At 37.9% G+C, this 20,066-nt stretch overlaps 1 protein-coding gene across 6 annotated transcripts in view; it reads left to right on the top strand.

Moving 5' to 3' along the window:
• NEBL (nebulette) overlaps window positions 1-20,066 on the top strand; it is a 283,351-nt gene that overhangs the window by 178,316 nt on the left and 84,969 nt on the right. For 3 of the 6 annotated variants that reach the window (XM_014946164.1, XM_014946199.1, XM_014946190.1), the window contains exons 1-5: window positions 716-875; window positions 972-1,043; window positions 4,824-4,928; window positions 7,162-7,272; window positions 14,035-14,145. The exons of 1 other annotated variant lie outside the window; for it this stretch is intronic. In XM_014946164.1, coding sequence (XP_014801650.1) covers window positions 810-875; window positions 972-1,043; window positions 4,824-4,928; window positions 7,162-7,272; window positions 14,035-14,145 — 465 coding nt within the window. In that variant the 5' untranslated portion in view covers window positions 716-809. Of the gene's footprint in view, window positions 1-715; window positions 876-971; window positions 1,044-4,823; window positions 4,929-7,161; window positions 7,273-14,034; window positions 14,146-20,066 lie in introns of those variants that run through there. 2 more of the 6 variants (XM_014946181.1, XM_014946172.1) reach the window with 2 other exon arrangements.

Consider the following 20,066-nt stretch of genomic DNA (forward strand, 5'->3'; position numbering starts at 1 on the left):
TTTCATTGCAGCCAGAGTCAATGACTTCATCCTCAAAAAGGTTGGTTTTGAGACTACAGAGCAAGACAGTTTTTAACAGTGAAGGAAAATTCATGTTTGTGTAAATGCATAGCCACGTGTGCTTGGAAGCGTAGAGATGTGTTTGTATCTATGTATGCACAGGTTTAACCTTCAGCTGACCTAATATGCAAAGCATTTAAGGAATTTTATTTGCTTTGTGGAAAAGGGATATTTCCTGAAAAATATACTAGCAGTTACACCTACTGGAAAATGAGAATAGTGTAGGTTGTTTTTTTTTTTTTTTTAAATCAGAAAGCTCTGTTATTGAACTAACAAAATATTTGTGATAACTGGTTTTGGAGTCAGTGATGCCTTGAATCTTAGAATGGGGCAGTTTTCCCATAACCCTGGAGTCAATATTCCCCTTTTAAGCCTGTTAATTTTACTAAATTTCTGAAGTTATGAATTAAGGGCATCACAGTATTTTAATTATGTGCGTTCATAGTCATTTTAAAAATAGTTGACTGGGATAGGTCATTTAATTATATTTTATCTGTAAGAAAGCATTAGCTCTGGTGCGACTGATAGCTCACAAGGCCATCTGCGATGCCTTTCAGTTCACTCACATTGAATTGTTCAGATAAAGACTGTCAAGTGCTGCCTAAATAAGGAAGGAGCCTTGGTAGAGTTAAGTGCAGTGGAGGACACAAATGAAGCATTGATTCCAGGCGTGCTGTAGGGTCTGAGCCGTTTCCTGCAGCGCTCAACCTTTTTAGAGTTCTCATTGTTGTTTGCTGCAAAGTATTAAAATGCGAGTGTCTGTCGTTCAGGATTTCAGGGAAGATGAAAATGAGGATGGGGAGGAAGAAGAAAAGGTGAGTTAAACCCCAAAAGCTTTGAAAAGTACTCCTTTCCTTCTATTGGTACCCTTTTAGGACAATAAACCTGGAATGATTCCTTTTCTCTTGCAGGTCTTCCTCAAGCCTGTTATTGAGGACAGAAATATGGAACTGGCCCGAAAATGCAGTGAAATAATCAGTGACGTAAGTGGTGGTGACTGTTTGCATCCTTACATTTGCATTTCTCTTTCCAGTGGCTTTATATTTACGATATGTATTTTTTACAGATATGTACAGTGCAGCATGTGCCCATCCAAGGGTCAAATATAAAAGCACACAGAATAATAGAAAGGCAGAGCCTACTCTAGTACCTTAAATTATCAGCTGCAAAAGTATGAGCTTTTCAGAGCATTTGAACGGAATGAAGCCTAGGCCCTCGGAAGGAGAATGTCCCAAAAAGTGGGTCTCATGCGGAGGGTGTCGCCCATGAGAATACCTTGGCTGATTTCATCAGAAAAATGGAGTATTTTTTCAAGTTATAGCCTAATGCTATGAAGCTTGATTGGTTAGAACAGATCTGGGTGCCAGTATACATAGCTGTAAGGAGGGAGGATAAAAATAGATGAATTTTCAGTGTTATCTATTAGTCTGTGGTGATAGATGCTCAAAACTGCATAGCATAATAATATTGGCTTACACTTACAGGAAGATTCCACTGAAATGCTAGAATATGTTTAAAAAATATTTAGCTAGAAAATTCTTGACTTAGTTACTATAGATTTTTAACGATGTCAATCAGATATAGACATTGCATAAGCATGATAGATCAGATCCAGGACATTTTAAATTGGAGGAGATCCAATTGCTTCAATGTAACAGCATCAGATTTTCCTTGGTGGAGGTTTATTTCTGTGTCCCTCTGGAAAAGTCTGGCTGAAGAGTAACTTTGTCCCTTCGTGTGAATGGGAGTTCGGGTGATGTTTCTCCTGTGAGGATGGTGGCTGTCAGCAGAGGAGACTACTGAGGAGAGAGGGACTTTAACAAGCTTTCTTCTAAAGAAACCAAAAATTGAGATCTGGCTCGTGTTACGTTGTAATCTGATATTTAGATTTGGGATGTTATTGTTCAAGGTGAACTGACTATGTTGATTTTATGAGAACATACAGAAACTACACTTAAGGTATAATTTATTAGGGCTTACATATCAGAAAGGAATAGGTAACTCAGAAAACCAATATCTGGGATGTGTAGGTGTTGCAGGGTTGGCTTGGCTGTGATTTGACAAGGTCAAAGTTTCCTCTTCGTCCACGTGTCATCTGGTAATACTTTAATTTTCAAAAAAAGGGTGCTGAAAATTGGATAGATCCTTAAAAGAAGGTACCAAGATTGCTCCTTTGTAATCTCAAGCTACTTTAGGTAGTAGCTATTGGGTATTAATGTTTTTACTGATGGTTATCTACATGTCAGTCATAGCCAACCTCTTCAGCCTCTAGCTTACATCATTTGCAATGAATACACTTTATAAGAGCAGATGTAATGACTTCATTATACTTATCCCATTTAATCTTCCATCTCTCCGATTCCAAGCGATGCAGACACTTCTGTAACAGAACAGAATGTGTTGGATCAGAGTTTACCACACATTTTGTTACACGTCCTCTCTAAATTGCTCGTTTGAGCCTACGTGCATCTTGTGGCCTCTATGGGTTACTGTAATAAATGTGAATAATAAAAGAATAAGGAGGTGGCATTTGTCCTTACTGCTTTCGGTTATTTTGAAAGCATGATTTCTATAGCAGCATGACTTTAGTTTCTTCTAGTTGTGTCATGTCATCCCCCCCAGTTAAGAGACACCTTAGCAGGCTTTCATGTTTGATTTTAAGATGGAATTATTGCTCTGTAATTAAAATGGATGTAATTACAGCCAGCTCTCAGTTATCCATGGGTGATTTATCCAAGCTGGGAGCCACAAGACTCTCCCATCTCCTCTAAGAGAATCTCGGCTTTACAGGAGTTCCTACTGGGAACTCCATCAAACCTAACCAGAAGACAGTCAGCTCTTTAGATTTCCCCCATCACTTCTCAGCTGTATCACCACGAATGACCATAATTCTGTGAAGCTTTTTAAAGCTGTTCGTGGACACATTCTCTGCCCCCCGGCCCTGCAAGTCCATGGGTGCTGGCACACGTGTGCAGAATGACAGTAAGTGCCTCCTCGTGCTTATCACAACACTGCCCTTTTTGTGTGTTGCTCTGTAATTACCTAGGGGTACGGTGTCACACACAGGTGACATGAACCATTGGATTTGTGTATCCCAGAGTGAAATGATGGCATACAGTAGTTTTACCCCCGTTGTTCACCACACAGTTTTTATTTAAAATACACTGTAATCCACATAGGCAGACAACATGATTCGGTAACGGGATGTAGATCCCTTCAGTAGTCCAAACCTAGATGAGATCAATAGTAACAAAAATTATTTCACGTGTGAGGATCATGTAGCCATCAGTTTGAGATGAATTTGGCATTATCTAATCCCATTTTGTGGTGAGCAAAAGGTTTGCATCAGAAAGTACAGGAGCTGATTCTGCGTCAGCTCCCATCCTTCTCATGAATTTTCCAAGTCCCTGTAGAGGAGCATAGACTAGAACTTGTGATATCCATTAAGGATTCAGAGAGGGAGGAAATTAAGACTGCATATTTCAGTACTGCTCAGATGCAGATCATATTGCTTCTGTCAGTGCTTGTCAGCAAGTCCAGAGTGCATAACTGCAAGCTGCTGTTGTGCAGAATGTGAAAACGAGGTTAGAGAAATGGTAGCCGATAATAAACGTGAAAGCTTAATACTAAATAATTCATTTTACATTGAAGTAAATTATTCTGCGCACAAAGAAAGAAATATTACAAAAAGCATTTAAGGCTATCCATGTAAGATGCCTATCTTTAAAATCTATTTAGTCCATCTCATCACAGACAGGCTGTTCTTACATAATAAAGATCCCTACACATTCACCAATGTAAGGCATGTAAGATGCCTATCTTTAAAATCTATTTAGTCCATCTCATCACAGACAGGCTGTTCTTACATAATAAAGATCCCTACACATTCACCACGTTCATGGACTTTATCCCCTGTGCAATCTCACCAATACAGACTGTGCTTCTGACTTCATCAATAGTCATGCATTTATTTTTTGATAACTGCTTACTATACCTGCCCACATTGTTTGAAGAATGTGGTAAGAAAAAGGTTAAAAAGAACACAAAAAACATCTTTGGTTTTTTTTCCCCCCAAATACCTTGTGGCCTTTTGCATCAAAAATTGTTTCTGTTGTGCGTACCTATGACTTAAAAAAATGACTCAATTTAAAATTGAAATGCTCTTTAACTCTGATATTACCTGCGTGCCATGACTGTTGGGGTGCTTTGTAGGCAGTGGTTTGGCAGTGAATTCTGAATTCACTGAATTCAGAAGTTTGGCTTCTGAATTTCTTCGTGTAACTCTTGAATTCAGAAAGGCTTTGGCAGTGGCTTTTGATTGTTTTGTGCAGATATAAGACCTGGTGCATGCTAGGTCTGTGTTAGAAGTTAGCTTAGCAATTTGTTCTTTGAGATCAAGGTGAAAATGCTTTATTCAGTTCTCCTTCCTTTAGAGATACTAGAACATCTATATGATGGAAGTGGTGAAAATGTGTTGTAGGAAAAAAAAAATAAAATCTTTTTCATCTGTATTATTAAAGAGTTCTGTGCCTTTTTCATAGCCCTGGTACTGTGTGAGGACTGGGCATTTCCCTGTGTGGCCTAATTTGATCCAGGCTGAGGTGTTTGCAAGCTACCCAGCATAATAGCCATAAATATTAATATGACAACACCACCAATAAAAGTGGCCATTATATCTTTTTCCTTTGTTTTTTTGTTGTTGTGCTTTTTTTTGTTGTTTGTTTTTTTTAAAGAACAACTAAACTTTTCTCTCCTCTTTGTAGATACACTATAAAGAAGAATTTAAAAAATCTAAGGGCAAATGTATATTTGTACCTGACACCCCACAGCTAAAACATGTGAGAAGTCTTGGTGCTTTTATTTCTGAGGTAAGACCTAAAAGATTGAAGAATTCTCTTTGCTTCTTATGCCTCATAAAAACTCTCTGAGTTGAATACAGTGTTTTTTAGCAGTGGAAAGATGGCTTATTTCAAATAACAGTTCTGTTTGAAGCTGAATTGACTTAAAGCATTGTAATTAGTATAAACTGTATATAGGAGTAATACTAATTTGGAATTATGCAATGCTTTTATTCTGGGATTCAAAGATGTTTTATTAATGGTTCTGAGGTGGTCTTAGCTATCCCATTTTATGGATAAACCGAGGAATCAGAAAAGGATTTCTTTTTAGTTATTCTGCAGGGATGGGGTTTTCAGATTATTCCTGTGTGCAGTTCCCCTGCTGCGGAGAATTCGCAGCCTGACTATCAAGCAGGAGGGAAGGACACTGTGTGGGTGTTTATTTTTGTCAAAATTAGTGGAGAATTCACAGCCTGAAGGAGGGAAGGACACTGTGTTGGTGTTTATTTTTGTCAAAATTAGGTTGACGGTTGGACAAGATGATCTTTAAGGTCCCTTCCAACTTAGAAGATTCTGTGATGCAGTGATTCTGTTACCGTGTCATCACCCCTGTCCTCCTCCAGCCAGGGGACTGGGGCAGAGATCTGCCATCTGCAGGTCCCCTCAGTGCTCACATACATACGTGGGTATGGGTACCCACCTCAGAGTTTTTAGATCTTTGCATACACACAGACACAGAGGGAGAACGGCAGCTTCCAAAACGCCAGAGCAGAATCTCCTCCCAGCTCTTCATGTCCCAGGTGAGAACAGCAGCAGGAGTTCTACCTGACAGAGCTGCTTCTGTTAAGGAACTGCTGGTTCTGGGTGATTTTTCTTTTACTTTGACCCTTGGAAGACTTGAATTTTTGGTGCCTTTAATTTTTTTCCTACCTTCGTCATTACGATAAAGAACATCCCAATAACCCTGCCTGGAGTTATGTAATTTATATACAGCTTATATTCTGTTTCTGATACACATCAGTTTGCTGTGTGGCTACACTCATTATAAATGCATCTAATGAATATTTTTGTTATATTTGTCCTCATATTTTATGAGAAAGAGTGGCATGTCCCGAGAGGCATAAACGTAACAAAATTATACTTTCTAAGAGACAGACTACTGTAGTCTACGAAATAGAGAATTTATTGAATCAGTCTGTCTGCTTCCAAAGAAAAGCTGCTAATTATTAATCAAAGATTTAGAAAGATAAAGGAATTTCAAAATGTAAAGCCCTGTGTATTTTATGATATTACACTGCTGAGTGCTGTTGCTTATTGCAGCATTACCTGCAGCCAGTGATGTGATGGATGGTTTATCTTGTAAATGACTGACCTCTAGTGTCCTGTAACCTGTTTTTGCAAAACTTGAACACTGAAATTCTTAGCAGTGAAATTATTGCAGTGAAAACGAGCCCTCTGTTTTGGGAAGCAGCAACAAATACCACGGCAAATTATTGATATATGTAATATATATGGGCAACTAGTCTCTAATGATCAGCTGTATATCACAGAGAAAATAAATTACATTAGACAATACCATTTAAAATATCCTTGATATTTATGATTACTTTCACAGCAATACTTGACACTATTGTTTTATAAATTTGAAAAACTTCGATCTGAAGAAAAAGCCTCCCAGATTTTGGACTTTTATTCTGCCCTGTCTCTTAAAACCCTTTTGTGAGGAACTGCTAGTACTGTAGTAGTGGAGAAAGTACAGGATAAATAAAAAAGTAATTTAAAAATGAGTCTGTAATATGAGAAGACTAACTAGAAATGATAGCAGACACGCAAACGTCAATGTTCCTGTCCTTCCTGATTACATTTAATTGCTACCACTTATTAATCAGTAAAATATTTTTTGTTGGCCTCTCATTGCTTCCATTGTGCAAAATTTGGGAAAATGGAAAGAAAAAAAGATAATTTTGGTTTTTTTCTTTTTTTAAATTAAGAAAAGAGAAAAAAACCTGCCTTGCTTACCTTATTTTATACTTCCCCCCAAACTATTGAATTTAACTAGGAGATACATTGCATTGTTTCGTGAATTAGATACATCCACCTAAAGTATTTTAAAATTGTTATTTAAAGATCTGATTTGCTTGAAAGTTTATTAGATTTTTCCAGTTCTAATGGTCTATGCCATTTTATTTAATAGAGAAAAATAGGTTGTATGATTACTCTGTCTTAGCTTTTGCATTATATGTCACCTTTTCCTCCTCTCTAGGTGAAGTATAAAGGAGCTGCTAAGAAAGACCTTTCCAACTCGCTCTATCAGCAGATGCCAGCCACAATTGACAGTGTATTTGCAAAAGAATTAACGCAACTTCAGAGCAAGGTACAATTTTAGAATGATTTTGAATGATTAGAATGATTGTGTGACAGATTATCACCAATTTGAACAATATATTTGAACAGATGCTTGAATTCCTGCTTGATTTATTTGGGTGAGTTTATAATTCCAGGTTTATGACCGTAACTTCTTAACATCAAGAACTACTCATTTTTAAAATGCTGACAATTTTACTTATGATGTTTATTAAATATAAGTTTAAAAACTGCTAGTGCATTCATCAATCCAATGAAATCCATTAGAAATCCATCAATGCAATTGAATTATTGAATTCAGTAACGTTGCACTGCCTTCATAGTATCTTCCGTAACAAGCATTTAAATTTGGGTGTTGTATTAGCTTTATAAAATGTTTGATGCTGAAGGGAAAAAAATATAACACTTTAATGACTTTTAAAGGCACTTAATGGTAGCAATAAATGTATTTCTGATGGTCTACATACTACCAGTCACAACAAATTTTATAGAATTAAAATAGATAAAAACAAGTATATTGACCATAGTGTAAAACATGCAAACAATGAGTGAAATAGTAAATTCCAGTTTGATTGCCTCCAGGGGCTTAAAAATATAATACCCTTAATGTAGGCAGGTGACCCTTCACTTCCATTGATCTCAGTAGAATTGTGAGTATTAAGTGTGTGTAATATGAATGTAGTTGCAGATTTTCATGGTTACTCATGAGAATTACAGCTAATAGATGGTCATGGCTTTCTGTCCAACAAGCATTTCCATGTTTTTCTGGTTTTGTCTTTCTTCTTTCTTATAGAGATTAACTATGTATAGTGTAATACAGCAACTCTGTGAAGTGAACATGGTCCTAAATCCATATTATTGATTGTATCTCAATATACATGCTTCTAATGCAGTAATTTATTTTTTTTTTCTTTTCAAACAAAGGAAAATATTCATAAAAAAAGAGAGCACTGAAATGTCAGGAAAGCTTGTGAAGAAATGTTTTGGTTTAAAACAATGTGTTAATCAAGGCTATATTAAGCAAATATAATAACATAAATAAAGAATATTTTAATTTTCATGGTTTGAAAAGGAGCATATACTCTCAATTTCAAGCAGCACAGTAGCTGAAAAGACATTAATGTGACATTTCATTATAAAGTGAGTGATTAGAAGAATTGCAGTAGAAATAAATTGGAATTTAAACTTGTATAACATTTTTTAAACCGTTAGCTTGATTTAAAAAATATTGGTTAACTAGTTTACCACAGATTTACTCCTGGATTCAGTCCAAATGAGTACATTCTACATTAGTTTACCGAAATGAGTTTAATTAACATCAGCGATGTGGCAGAAAAGATAAATAACTGAGACTAAGAATGGAACCATTTGATTAATCAAAAAAAACCCCAACCAAACCCTTTTAAGGAAAAGCCTGACATTTTCATTTGATATTTTTTGAGGGTTTTCTTCAATCATCCAACAGTCATAGAGAAACAAATATGCATATAGAATGAGTTATATTTTAGCAGAAACTTTTCCTGTAAAACTCATACCATCCTCTTAGGAATAGATGCATTATAAATCATAATCTATCATAAAACTCAAAGATACGCTGACACATTTTTCCAACTTGTGGTTACTGTTGCAGTGGACCTGAATTTAATGCTACTTTGAGAGAGATCCTAGGGGATTTTCTGGTGGAAAATCTTCTCTACAGTATTCAAATCTAATCCATATTGTGCCGATCACTGCGGTACCTAAGTAGTAGCTAATACAAGGATTTCAGATTTCAACTGGGTCAGGATATGGCAGAGAGGATTTCTGCTGCATCTTTTTAGCTGGGATTGTTAGTTTCCAGCTCATCACTTCAGCCAGAGGAGACCAAGGGTATGCCATAGGAGAGAGAACGGCACCGGATGGCCGTTGTGCCAACTCTTCTGCAAAAAAGGCTGTTGCATGTTTCTGTTTCTCAGTTATTGTAAGTTGTTTTTAAATAGCTGTTGATTTCCTGAGAGGTGGAAAATACGAGTACACCTCCTCCTCCCCATCCACATTAGAAGAAATGTGCGCCTTTGACTCCCTTTTCATGCTTCTCTGATGCAAGGCCAGGTTTGACAGCTTTTGAAGACAGATCAAGCAGGTGCTTTCTCGCTCCGTGATGCCATGTTCTTGGCAGGACCTGTAGCCTCGTCTGCCAAGCAGGTGTGTTGGGATCACGGTGTGGAAGGAAGCAAGCCATTGACTCTTCCCCTTACCACTGGCTGGCACAGGACTGCTGAGGCTGGTACACCTCTACACCTCTGGTGACTTCCTTACACAGGGGTGTCCTCAGCAAATGGTCCCTCCCTTGATTTGATGTTTGATCCTGAAATGGTGCCTCCTGCACTGCTGCCCACCAGCCACTCCATTTTCAGCCTACCTAGATGTAGCCCAATTTGATAATTTCATACACTGTTTCAGATCACACTCCCGATTTAGGAAGCTGGAGGCAACTAGGGGAAATTTCCTTTTTCTCACAAGAAATGATTCCCCACCTACGCTTGCCCGCCACTGTCCTCTCCAGAGCACCATCTCTCACTTCTGCATGCTCTAACTGACACAGCAGTTGTCCTTGGCTTTTGCAGAGCCAGGACTTTGTTCCACAGGTTCCAGCCATACAACGTCAGCACTGGCAGGATCTCGCCATAGTAGAGAGTACAACACCCCAACAGTTGTGGTTCTCCTCCTGCAGAGCTTTCTCCCTGTATTGGCTCTATAGATTCGTGCTCAATTCCCTCTTCAAAACACACAGGAAAGACTAAATCAAGACCACCTTTGGTGGCTTTTGCGTAAAGCCCACATTTGCTCTTCTGTGTTTTATACAGAAGTGGCACAAAGGTGGAAACAAATACTCGTAGAGAAGGAAATCCATCTGAAATTTTGACAAAACGTCATGGCATTATTTATGGGAAAAAAAAATGCTTCAGGAGAATGAAAACAAAGATTGTAATGCCTACAAGTATCTCAAGGGCGGGCTGAGGGAGGAGGGAACCAGACTCTTTTCAGTAGTTGCCAGTGAGAGGACGAGGGGCAACGGGCACAAGTTGGAACATAAAGGGTTCCACTCAAATATGAGGAAAAACTTTTTCACGGTGAGGGTGACAGAACCCTGGGACAGGCTGCCCAGGGAGGGTGTGGAGTCCCCTTCTCTGGAGATTTTCAAGACCCGCCTGGATGCTCCTGAGTAACATGCTCTAGGCAATCCTGCTTCAGCAGAGGAGTTGGACTAGATGATCTCTATGGTCCCTTCCAACTTTAAAAATTCAGTGAAATTCAGTGAAATCCATAGCCCCGCATACTTGGGTGGCTTTTATCAATTTCATTTTTCCCTCTCTGCAGAAAATTTGACTGTCGCCTTCTAAATAGCTTTCTTGAGGCCGAGCAACCACATTTTCCTCCCTCTGGCTCCTTTGTCGTAGCTGTCCCCAGGGCAAACTAGAGGGAGCAGAAGTCCCAGTCCCCCAGGGCGTAACGTCAGCCTCCTTCCAGCCTCCAAAGCTCTCACCAGTTTCCCTGTTCTCTGCAATGACAAAGTTGATGAGAGCAGTCTAGGCAGGGAGCCCTCATTTTGATTTTCCTGGGAGGAAATGGACATTTTCTGGAAAAAATTGCAATTTTCCTGTGGAAAATATTTCTGAAGGAAAATTTCCGATTATTGCTAGCTTTGTGCCAAGTCTCTTTCTTGTCTTGAAGTATACTTGAAGACCAGTATACTCAGTTCTTCCTTACGCAGAACATTTTTTTAATAAGGTGTCACAAGCAATGATAAAGGTATTTAAAATTGCTTGAGGGGGAAACAGTGTTGAAAAAAAAGTATGTTTCATCACTTTTTTCATCACTTTATTTCTGCCATAAGAAGAGATTGCACTGTTTTTCTTCTTATCTGAAAGGAATAATCTAAAGCAAACTGAAGGCAGTTTAATTTTCTCCTTTGCACAGGGCAATATCTCAAATAGTAACTATATGTCAATGCTCTACAGTATTTTCTTTTTGTTTTTAAAGGTGATGAGCCAAGTGAATCTTAAGCAATATTTTCAACTTCCAAAGAAAGTTTCAAGAGTTTTTTTACTTGTGGGCAGAATCCTCGTTTTATTTTCATATGTGTTTTTTTTACTATGATAAAGCTATTTTTTGGTTTACTGCATCCCTTACAATCATGTTACACATTACCAGATTGTTTTGTGTAATTCTTTATGGCTTTTTATAGTACCAAATCTAATGTTTGAGATTTCTTCTTTTTCATGGTAGCAGGTGTTAGTGGACTTTTCTGGTATTGTTTTAAACAAATACATTGGATAATCTTATTCTCCATCTAGAGATTAAAATGGTATTCTCTGTGTTCTTGAACATTTCCTCCTGCAAAATCCTACACTGTGGATTTTAAGTTCGGAGCTCAACTTACTGACTATAAAGGGATATATAAAAATTTAATAGTGTTTGAAGTATTCCAAACCAGAGGGTCAGTCAGAGTTAAGTTAAAAGAGCACAAAGCCTTCCTTAATGCAGCTTCTTATTGACACACTGGTGTACAAGAGAGATAAGGAAAATAAAAAATGAGTACTTACAAATTAGTTCAATCTGAAGTCATACCTACTTAAATAATTGCCTTGTATTTCTGGAGTTAATAAATGGTGCCACTACACAGTAGAGGTTACGTCAGTGACCTGTAATACCTGATCTCTCTGTAGACTAGTTTCATTTGTAGATTTGAGAAAAAAAATTCAGTTTAGCTAAAGCTTGAAAATGAGAAAGAAATGTACACATGCTAACGTGTAAAATAGGGATTCTAAGAATGTTGGTGAAATAGTAATATTTTTTTTCATGCTTCTGTGGAACTGGTTTACAGATCTGAGAATAGTTTTGCACTAAACTGTCCAAAACTAAACTAAACAGCTATTGAACTCCTCCTAGCCTGTGGTGGCTACAAGGTTACTTAAGTTAGTTAATAAGAATAATTTGAAAAGATAGGAAGAACACAGCCATCAAATAGCAAGTCAAATATTCCTACATTAAGCTAAAGAGACAGTAATTTTTTCCCAGGATAGTGGACACTCAATTGTGATTTTTATTCGTTTTTTCACCCTGGGAGCTGATGTGCTTTTGTTTTTTGATGTCTTGGTTATATAGCCCATGTAGCAACAGAAAGATATGGGTGCTGAACCAGCAAAGTGGCAATGTAATAAAATAGCTGTAAATGAGTAGAGTTTGGAAGTAATGGTACGGGTCTGCTTTTCAGAACGGTATTAAGTGGGAAACATCTTAAAAGCCACAATCTGAAACAGAAGTAGCAAGAGTTTGTGTGGCATAAGTTTATATAGTAATTACACTTTTGCAGAGAATCATTTGTTAGTGATGTTTCAGACTTGTTAAATGTTATTTGCTTTGCCAGTTGCAAGATGTAAGCAGTATAGGGAGGTTATAGACCGTTTTTTGTTTCAATTTAATTTGTGTTTGTTTCCCCAGAGGCCTGATCATGTTGGATTTACACTGTATAAGGAGCTGGCATATTTTAGGTTTCCTAATTTGATACTTTCATTCATATAGTAGCAGTGCTACTATAAAACCACCTTTTTGTCTAAATCTCTCAACCTATATATCATTTTGTAATCTGAGATAGTCAGGGCAGATACTAATATATTGCCTTGGGCACCCTGATCTGTGACTCGGATGCAATCTTGCTGCCTTAAACACAAATAGATACAACATTTTCTTACAGTTCTAGTGTCCTGTCCTAAAACAGTTTGAAACACCACAGTCAAGAGTTCCCATCTCAAAACTTTCACAGTATTCTTTTATTGCTGTCAAGGGTTTTAGTTTCAAATCCTCCTCCTCCTGGTCAGCTTTCAATCTCATTTGGTATTTGCTGTTTTCTTAGGGATTATTTTAATGCTTGCTTCTGCAAGCTATTAGTAAATGAATTTACTTGATGCTCGCTGCTTCTTCAGGCATCAAAACCTGGTGAATTTTCTTAATGTAAGCCTAAAAGCTTCTGACAAGGATAAGTGCAAGATCAGCTTTTCAGGCAGTTTTAGTATGTGAGTGTGTGTATATGTAAGTATAACACAGTACAGTGAAAGCTGGATGAATGCCCAACATTAAGCTCAGTTTCTATTATAAAAATAAAATTGTTTATAAACTCACAATCCAATTCCATTTTCCTTTCCGTGATGACAATTGAATGTAAATATTATTTCTCTTTGTGAACCTGGAGGCTAGTCAAAATGTGTATTGTGCTAGTAATTTCCTTATAGTGGAAGAAAGAGATGTTTGGGCTATGAGTATTTCATGTAAACCTGTTTATTTATGAGGAATGCACAAAATCTTGGTTTTTTTTCTTTTCCTTTTTTCTGAAAGCAGGGAAAAAAACCCCCAAAGCGCACAAGGAAATATTTACTTAGCTGATAGATTCAAGTGTGTTTTGAGCAAAAGAACTTTCCTTTATGCTTTTCCCTGGGCTGCCTTCGCACTGTGTTGATTTTCTGTATCTGTATATTTCTTTTTCTTCCTTCTGCCTACTCGTACCTCTGCTGCAATAACAGTCTCAGAGAAGCCTCTCTGCTGACTGTGCCTCATATGTCTCTGTTTTGGGTAGAAGCTGCTCTTGTTTCAGGGTTCTGGTTCCATTAAGGAGCTTAATTATTTATTGCATTTCTTCCTGAATACAGGCACGCTATGACGCTAGGCTTAACCCAGCTCACATAATTATACCTGCTCTGCCGAGGTCACAGAAGCATAACGTTGCTCTTTTCAGGTTCTCTACAAACAAAAACATGATGCTGAGAAAGGAACTTCAGATTATGCACATATGAAGGAGCCTCCAGATGTTAAGCATGCCATGGAAGTCAATAAATACCAGAGTGATGTAAGTACTTCCCCATCTGAAATTATGTTTGGGGTAGAAACATCTATTATAGCTCTCTGAAATGAATTGGGCTTGGAATATTTTCCTATTTCATTAGTTGGTGGTTTTTTACCTTATTTGCTCTGAAGTAATTTGGGACATGATGCATGTTTAAAATATGCTATGAGTAATGGTATGTAACTTTTATCCTAAACTGCAGTGGAAAGCAGTGGTCTTACTGTTTATTAGTGGTAATTGTTATTAAGTGCTATCAGTTTGAGATGAAATTACAAAGACAGGTTCTCTGAATTAATTTGTGCCTACCTGTACTTTCAAAGTGTACAAAGCTCTTTGTCTACATGAACACCAGAATGGCTTCAGTGTCTTACACTGTCAACATTTGGGTAGGTCTTCAAGGGTTCTGTGTAGGGGCGGGGGGGAGCTGTTTCTGCCCTGCACACTTTTATGTTCATGAATAACTTTGTTCCCACCTCATGAATACATATGAAATGAGTTCCCAAGAACAATTTATGACTTATTTTACACATTTTGAGCCATAAAGTTCAATTTGATACCTGGCACTAGTTTATGCCATTATTTGTTCTTGTAGTCTCACTTGAATAATTTACAAATAAATCAGAGTATTTAACAATATTTTTAAAGGTTAGTTTGTTGGGGGTTTTTTGGTGATTTTTTACAGCTGCTTGTTAACTTCTTGAACTTCTTTAGGTTTTCACAATATAAAAAGCCTACGATTTTTTACAGCTGCTTGTTAACTTCTTCAAGAAGTTCTTTAGGTTTTCACAATATAAAAAGCCTAATAATAGTATTTACATTTTTTATTAGTTTCATTTGATTTCATGGTTAAGCTAGCTTATACTAGCTCACTGTACCATTGCTAGGGGTGGAAATGCTACCAAGATTAGTGTCTTGAACTAGAGAAATGCAACTTTGAAGAAAAATGTCTTAGCTTTTGTAAAAGCTTGCTTATGAGAAAAGTAAATTTTTGGAGAAGACTGGTTAAAATAGTGAGGTCGTTTTAAGGGTACACAAAAGCAGTAAGAGCATCTGGCATGTAAATACATTTAAAGTTAGGATACGTTTCCATTTTTCTTAGGTACACAAGTCAAGTCAGGTAGGTATGTGATTTTAGAACTCTCATTTCTCCGATAAACAGGATATTTGATTGCTGCTAACAATATAGAAAATGAAGCTTGGGTGTTCATTTTGAATTAACTTGAATTTACCCTGTCTTCCCTACTGACAGTGTAACAAACACTCCCAGGTTATATAGGCTGAAAGCTAAATGTCAATGTTAGATGTATGTCCGTGTGTGCAGAATCTTGACAGCTGGCCGCTGATTAAAAGGCTGCTGGAAAACTTCAGGGAAGCATTATGTTTGAAGAATAACTTTTTCTTCTGCTGGGAAATACCTGCCTTGGAACTCCCAGTGGTAATTTGCAACCTGCCTTGATTACAGAATTCCCTCTTCCTGTCAAATTCCGTTGGTCTCAGCTGCTGGAAGCATAAGGATGTCAGATTGGCGGAGGGTAGGACCTGGGAACATGAACTTCGCTCCCCATAAGAAAGAGGTTTTTTTTTACCCAGTTTTTTTTAGCCATCACACCCAGTAGGAGTGATGGTGGACTACTAGGGAAGGAAGTAATGTTGGGAAGAGGGATGCGAGTCCCTGTCGGAGAAGGTGGCGGGACCAGGAGGAATATGAGATGAGTTTTTGAATCAAATTCATCATGGTCTGAGGATTAGTATGCTAGTGAAAAACCCATTCCCCTTCTACAGCTGTACATCACCTGCTAACAGAATTAAGGAGAGCAGGGTACAGATGTGAGAGTAAATGAAATTCAGTTGTTTCATCTTCTTTCACCCTTAAAGCAAGCAAAAAAAAAGGAAATGAAAGCAAACATTGGAGAGAAGTATGTTTTGATAAATGAGAACTTTTAACAGCATGTTAAAAATAATGAAAAAATATGAAGGAAATTATTTTCAGCCTGAGCAAACTTTAAGAAAAAGAATCAAACAAACCCTCCAACATAAAACTCAAACCAGTTAGTTTCGTGTGTTTAAGAACAGTGTCTTTCTGGTTGCTCACGGGGAGCTGCAGTGCAATGGGGGGATATATCTTTATCACACATAAAGGAACAAGTTATGTAAGTCCAGTTATTGTTCAGTGGAGTTACACAGCTCCTGCGGGTAATTGTTTGGGCACCGTGGTGAATAGCTGCCCATGTCTTATTTTGCAAGCACAGGTTTAATTAAGAGCCGTGTGAGTTTTCCTCTTGGAGTCAAAGCGTGGAATAGCGAGCATCCCAAATGTGGAGCGTTTGTCTTTCTGAAATATTTCAGGCTATTAGGAGAATCGCGGCTTTGAAAGTGCAAGGGAAAAGGAGGGAAACTACTGGGGGAATAGAAGGACAAAGCTCTTTTATCCAGCCCTCAGTACAGTATACCTATGGGAGCAGAATGCCTGTTTACCTCCAACGCTCTGCCAACTCAATTCAACCTTTACATGCAGGGTTTGCATCTAATAGGATTAGGATGTGTTTAAGACTATTTACTCAACCTTAAAATAAGGCTGACATTTATACTCAACTCTGTGAAATGTGCAATTTCCTTTAAAAATTAAGACTGTATTCAACTTACAATACATTTGTGCTGACATTTTGAAACTGTCATGTGCTATAGGCCCTCACACCACTTTGAATATCATTAACATGCTGTATAAGCGTGGGCTGAAGCTACATAATAGGGAAATACTGTAAAATTTCCTGAACAATGTGATCATGTATAAGAAAAACATTTTTCTCTTCTTCATACGCAGACTGAAGAAAATTGTTCTCAAAAGAACAAAAGTGACTTTTTTAATGATAGGGAATTTACTTGAAAAATAATTTAAATACTACATAATGGTTGAATGAACACATATTTATCCAAACCAGGGTACTTTTCTCAATACATCATGTTTGTATTTTGTGAAGTGAATGTTAATGATGTGACTTTGGCACACAAAGGCATTTGGAGAAAAGTGAAGTAGGGACCATCAGCTTACTTTATGCCTGTCATTTAGCTAATGTCATTTAGCTTATCTAGAAGTTTCCAAATGTGGGACCAAAATTAAGTGGTGGCCCCTAGAAAACTGTAAGGTCACAACATGGTGGTTTTCCCTCTGTGTAGCTGAGGATGAAATGGATGGAAGAATGTAATTGAACAGTGAAATGATGGGACAATTAAGTTTCTAAAGCAAAGCAAGCAGTTGCCACGTTTTGTGTGGGTGGAAGCTGCACATGGCATTTGATGAAGGTACTCAAAGCTGTGGATCACAGTTTCATCTGTTCCATTACCTGGTCCATCACTGGGCATTATAAATAGCAAAACAGGGTTAGGTAGTTGTACAGCAATTTATATGTTCTGCTTGGTTAAAATTATTGATTCTCCTCACAGCATTACATTGTATGAAATAAGGAAGTAGCGTTCTGATTTTACAAATAAGAAAACTGCAATAAACTCAAATATGGACATTTAAAAGGCACTTTGCAGAAATGAGGTTGGAACCCTGGTATCTTTTCATTTACGCTTATGTAGAAAACAGTATTGCTTTCAAAAATGGTAGTTGGCAGTTGGGCAAACCTTTGATGTATATGTATTCTCTTTGCAGTCCATATGATGTCAGTAGTGGTAAATTACAATGTTTCACGGATCATCTAAATTTGAATATTTAAGATGTCTGTATTGTCTTAGGAGTAAGGGGTTTTTTTTTTATGTGCAGGATATTGTACAGTCACAATCCACATGCAATCTTAAACTTGATGTGCCTAAACACCATCAATAACATACCGAAATGTGGATGTTTGTTTTGATGCAGATCATATTAAAGTCAAGCTTCTCCTGGCTCTCTGTTCAGCATCTGCATTAGAAAAATCACCTTTCACTGACTAACTTTCTGCTGACAGTGGTTGTCAACAGCAGGTCCCCCTGGACCACTTCCAACTGGTGCTGAAAATGATGTGTTTACTCCTGATGTAATTGGGACCAATCAATTTTCAAGCCCATTACTGGAAAGGATGACTGCATCAATCTGTAATGGGCCAGAAATGTGTTTGTCTCTTCTACACGAGCCGGGAAACAGTTTTCAACACCATTTGAGTGGGGATCAGAAAAGCTCTTGCCAATGATGATTGTCACCAGCTAGTCATTTTCTTCGTGCTGATGGACCCCAAAGTGCAGATGAGAGAAAAGGGGGCAGAGATACAGCTGACAGGCCATTAGTTAGTGGACTTGCAGCTCTCAGAAAATACTAAGCAGGGGTGAACAGTGAGAGACAAATTCTCTGGCAGATAGGTGTGCCCAGCTCCCTGCTGGCTTCTCTGTGTGCATTTCAAGAGGGCAAAATGTGTTCATAGCTCCTTGTGCATATTTTAATAATCACCTATAGTTTTGGAATTGGAAGAGAGGAGAAGACAAAAGACTGCAAAGGAAGATCTGAGTCCTTTAAACCCAGGTGTGCTTGGGTCACCACGTAGCAGAGGTTTCTGTTTGTTGGTTGACAACCTGAGATGTTTTGCAGTCTTGTTAGAAATCTGTTTACGTTGCAGGGTTGTAGTGCATTCCAATGCACTGGCACCATCACGAAAGGTGAAACATCTTCAGGACCCTCAGCTGGAATAAACGGACCGGCATGTTTGTCCTCAGGAGACCTTATGCCTTTTTATAAGAGCTGGAGGTGTGGCCCTATTACAATTAGTCTACTAATTATAAACAAGCCCTGAATATTTTCCACCCTTTGCAAAAACTACTGCCAGTTTGGAGTATGTAATCACATTTGGGATTAAAGATGAGAAATGTCTTTCATTCAGATTATCAATGTTTTTTTAAAAAATATTCAACAATGTAGCTACTTCTTACTGTAATTTCAAGTTGGGGTAGAAATACACTTTAAATTTAGTTAGTATTTGTAATTTACTATGTGCAGCTTCAAAACTAGAGATGGTACAATTTTTTCCCTTTTTTCTTCCAGCTTCTTTCTCACTTGCATTTCTCACTGGTCTGCTGCAACTCTCCATTCAGGTCTTTCACTGCTGGTGTTGTCAGTATCTCAGATACTTTTTACTATGGAAAGGCCAGTTTGTGCAGATGTTTCGGAGACCTGTGGTCCTCATAAAAATGAGTAATTCTTGAGCCTTTGGTGATGTTTTTGTGGTCCAGTCTGAGAAACCCTTTGAAGTGAAGATTGAGTAAAGACGCTGTGTAATGCCTGGACATTCCAGTCAGGGTTGGAGCCTCTTGGGAAGGGTCTGAACCAGCTTAGGAGAAAAGATGTCCCTTTCCCTAGGTGCTTCTGCTGTTTCCTTTCATTTTCTCTTCTCCTCTCTCGTAGGCTTCTCCACTTTCCATCTTCTTGGTGCACACACCAACCTGGTTGCTTTGCCCTTTCTGCATCTGTTCTCCTGCTCTCTCGGAATAGCTCTGGTTTTACTGTTTTAACATAGCACTAGAAACAAAAAAAAAAATAATATATATATATATTTCACTAGATGGAACAGAATAGCAGCTGTGTAATAGAGGCCAGCACACTGTCCCAGTGGGAAAGGGTCAGCGTCCAGGGATTGAGGTTATTCAGGAAATGGGAAACATATTTTTTCTTTCTTTGGCCTACCTCTGACAAACTACTGTTCTGCTGCATAACATTTTTATTCTCACCGGAGTATGACAAGCTGCAGAATGGAGCAAATATATATTGCAGACATTTGTAAAATGCTAGATGACTTTCCCTCAGACATAAGTAATAGGTATACTGGTTTAGGTGCAGGAAGAATAATAATTCACTCAGGGAAAGCTATAGCAATTGGCCTTGCATCTAATATAATTGAAAATGGTGAAATATAAAGGACTGTCACTGTCTTATCCCACCCCCACCGCCCTCAGCC

This window comes from Calidris pugnax, unplaced genomic scaffold, assembly GCF_001431845.1.
Source record: "Calidris pugnax isolate Ruff unplaced genomic scaffold, ASM143184v1 scaffold19, whole genome shotgun sequence".
NCBI classification, from domain to species: Eukaryota; Metazoa; Chordata; class Aves; order Charadriiformes; family Scolopacidae; genus Calidris; species Calidris pugnax.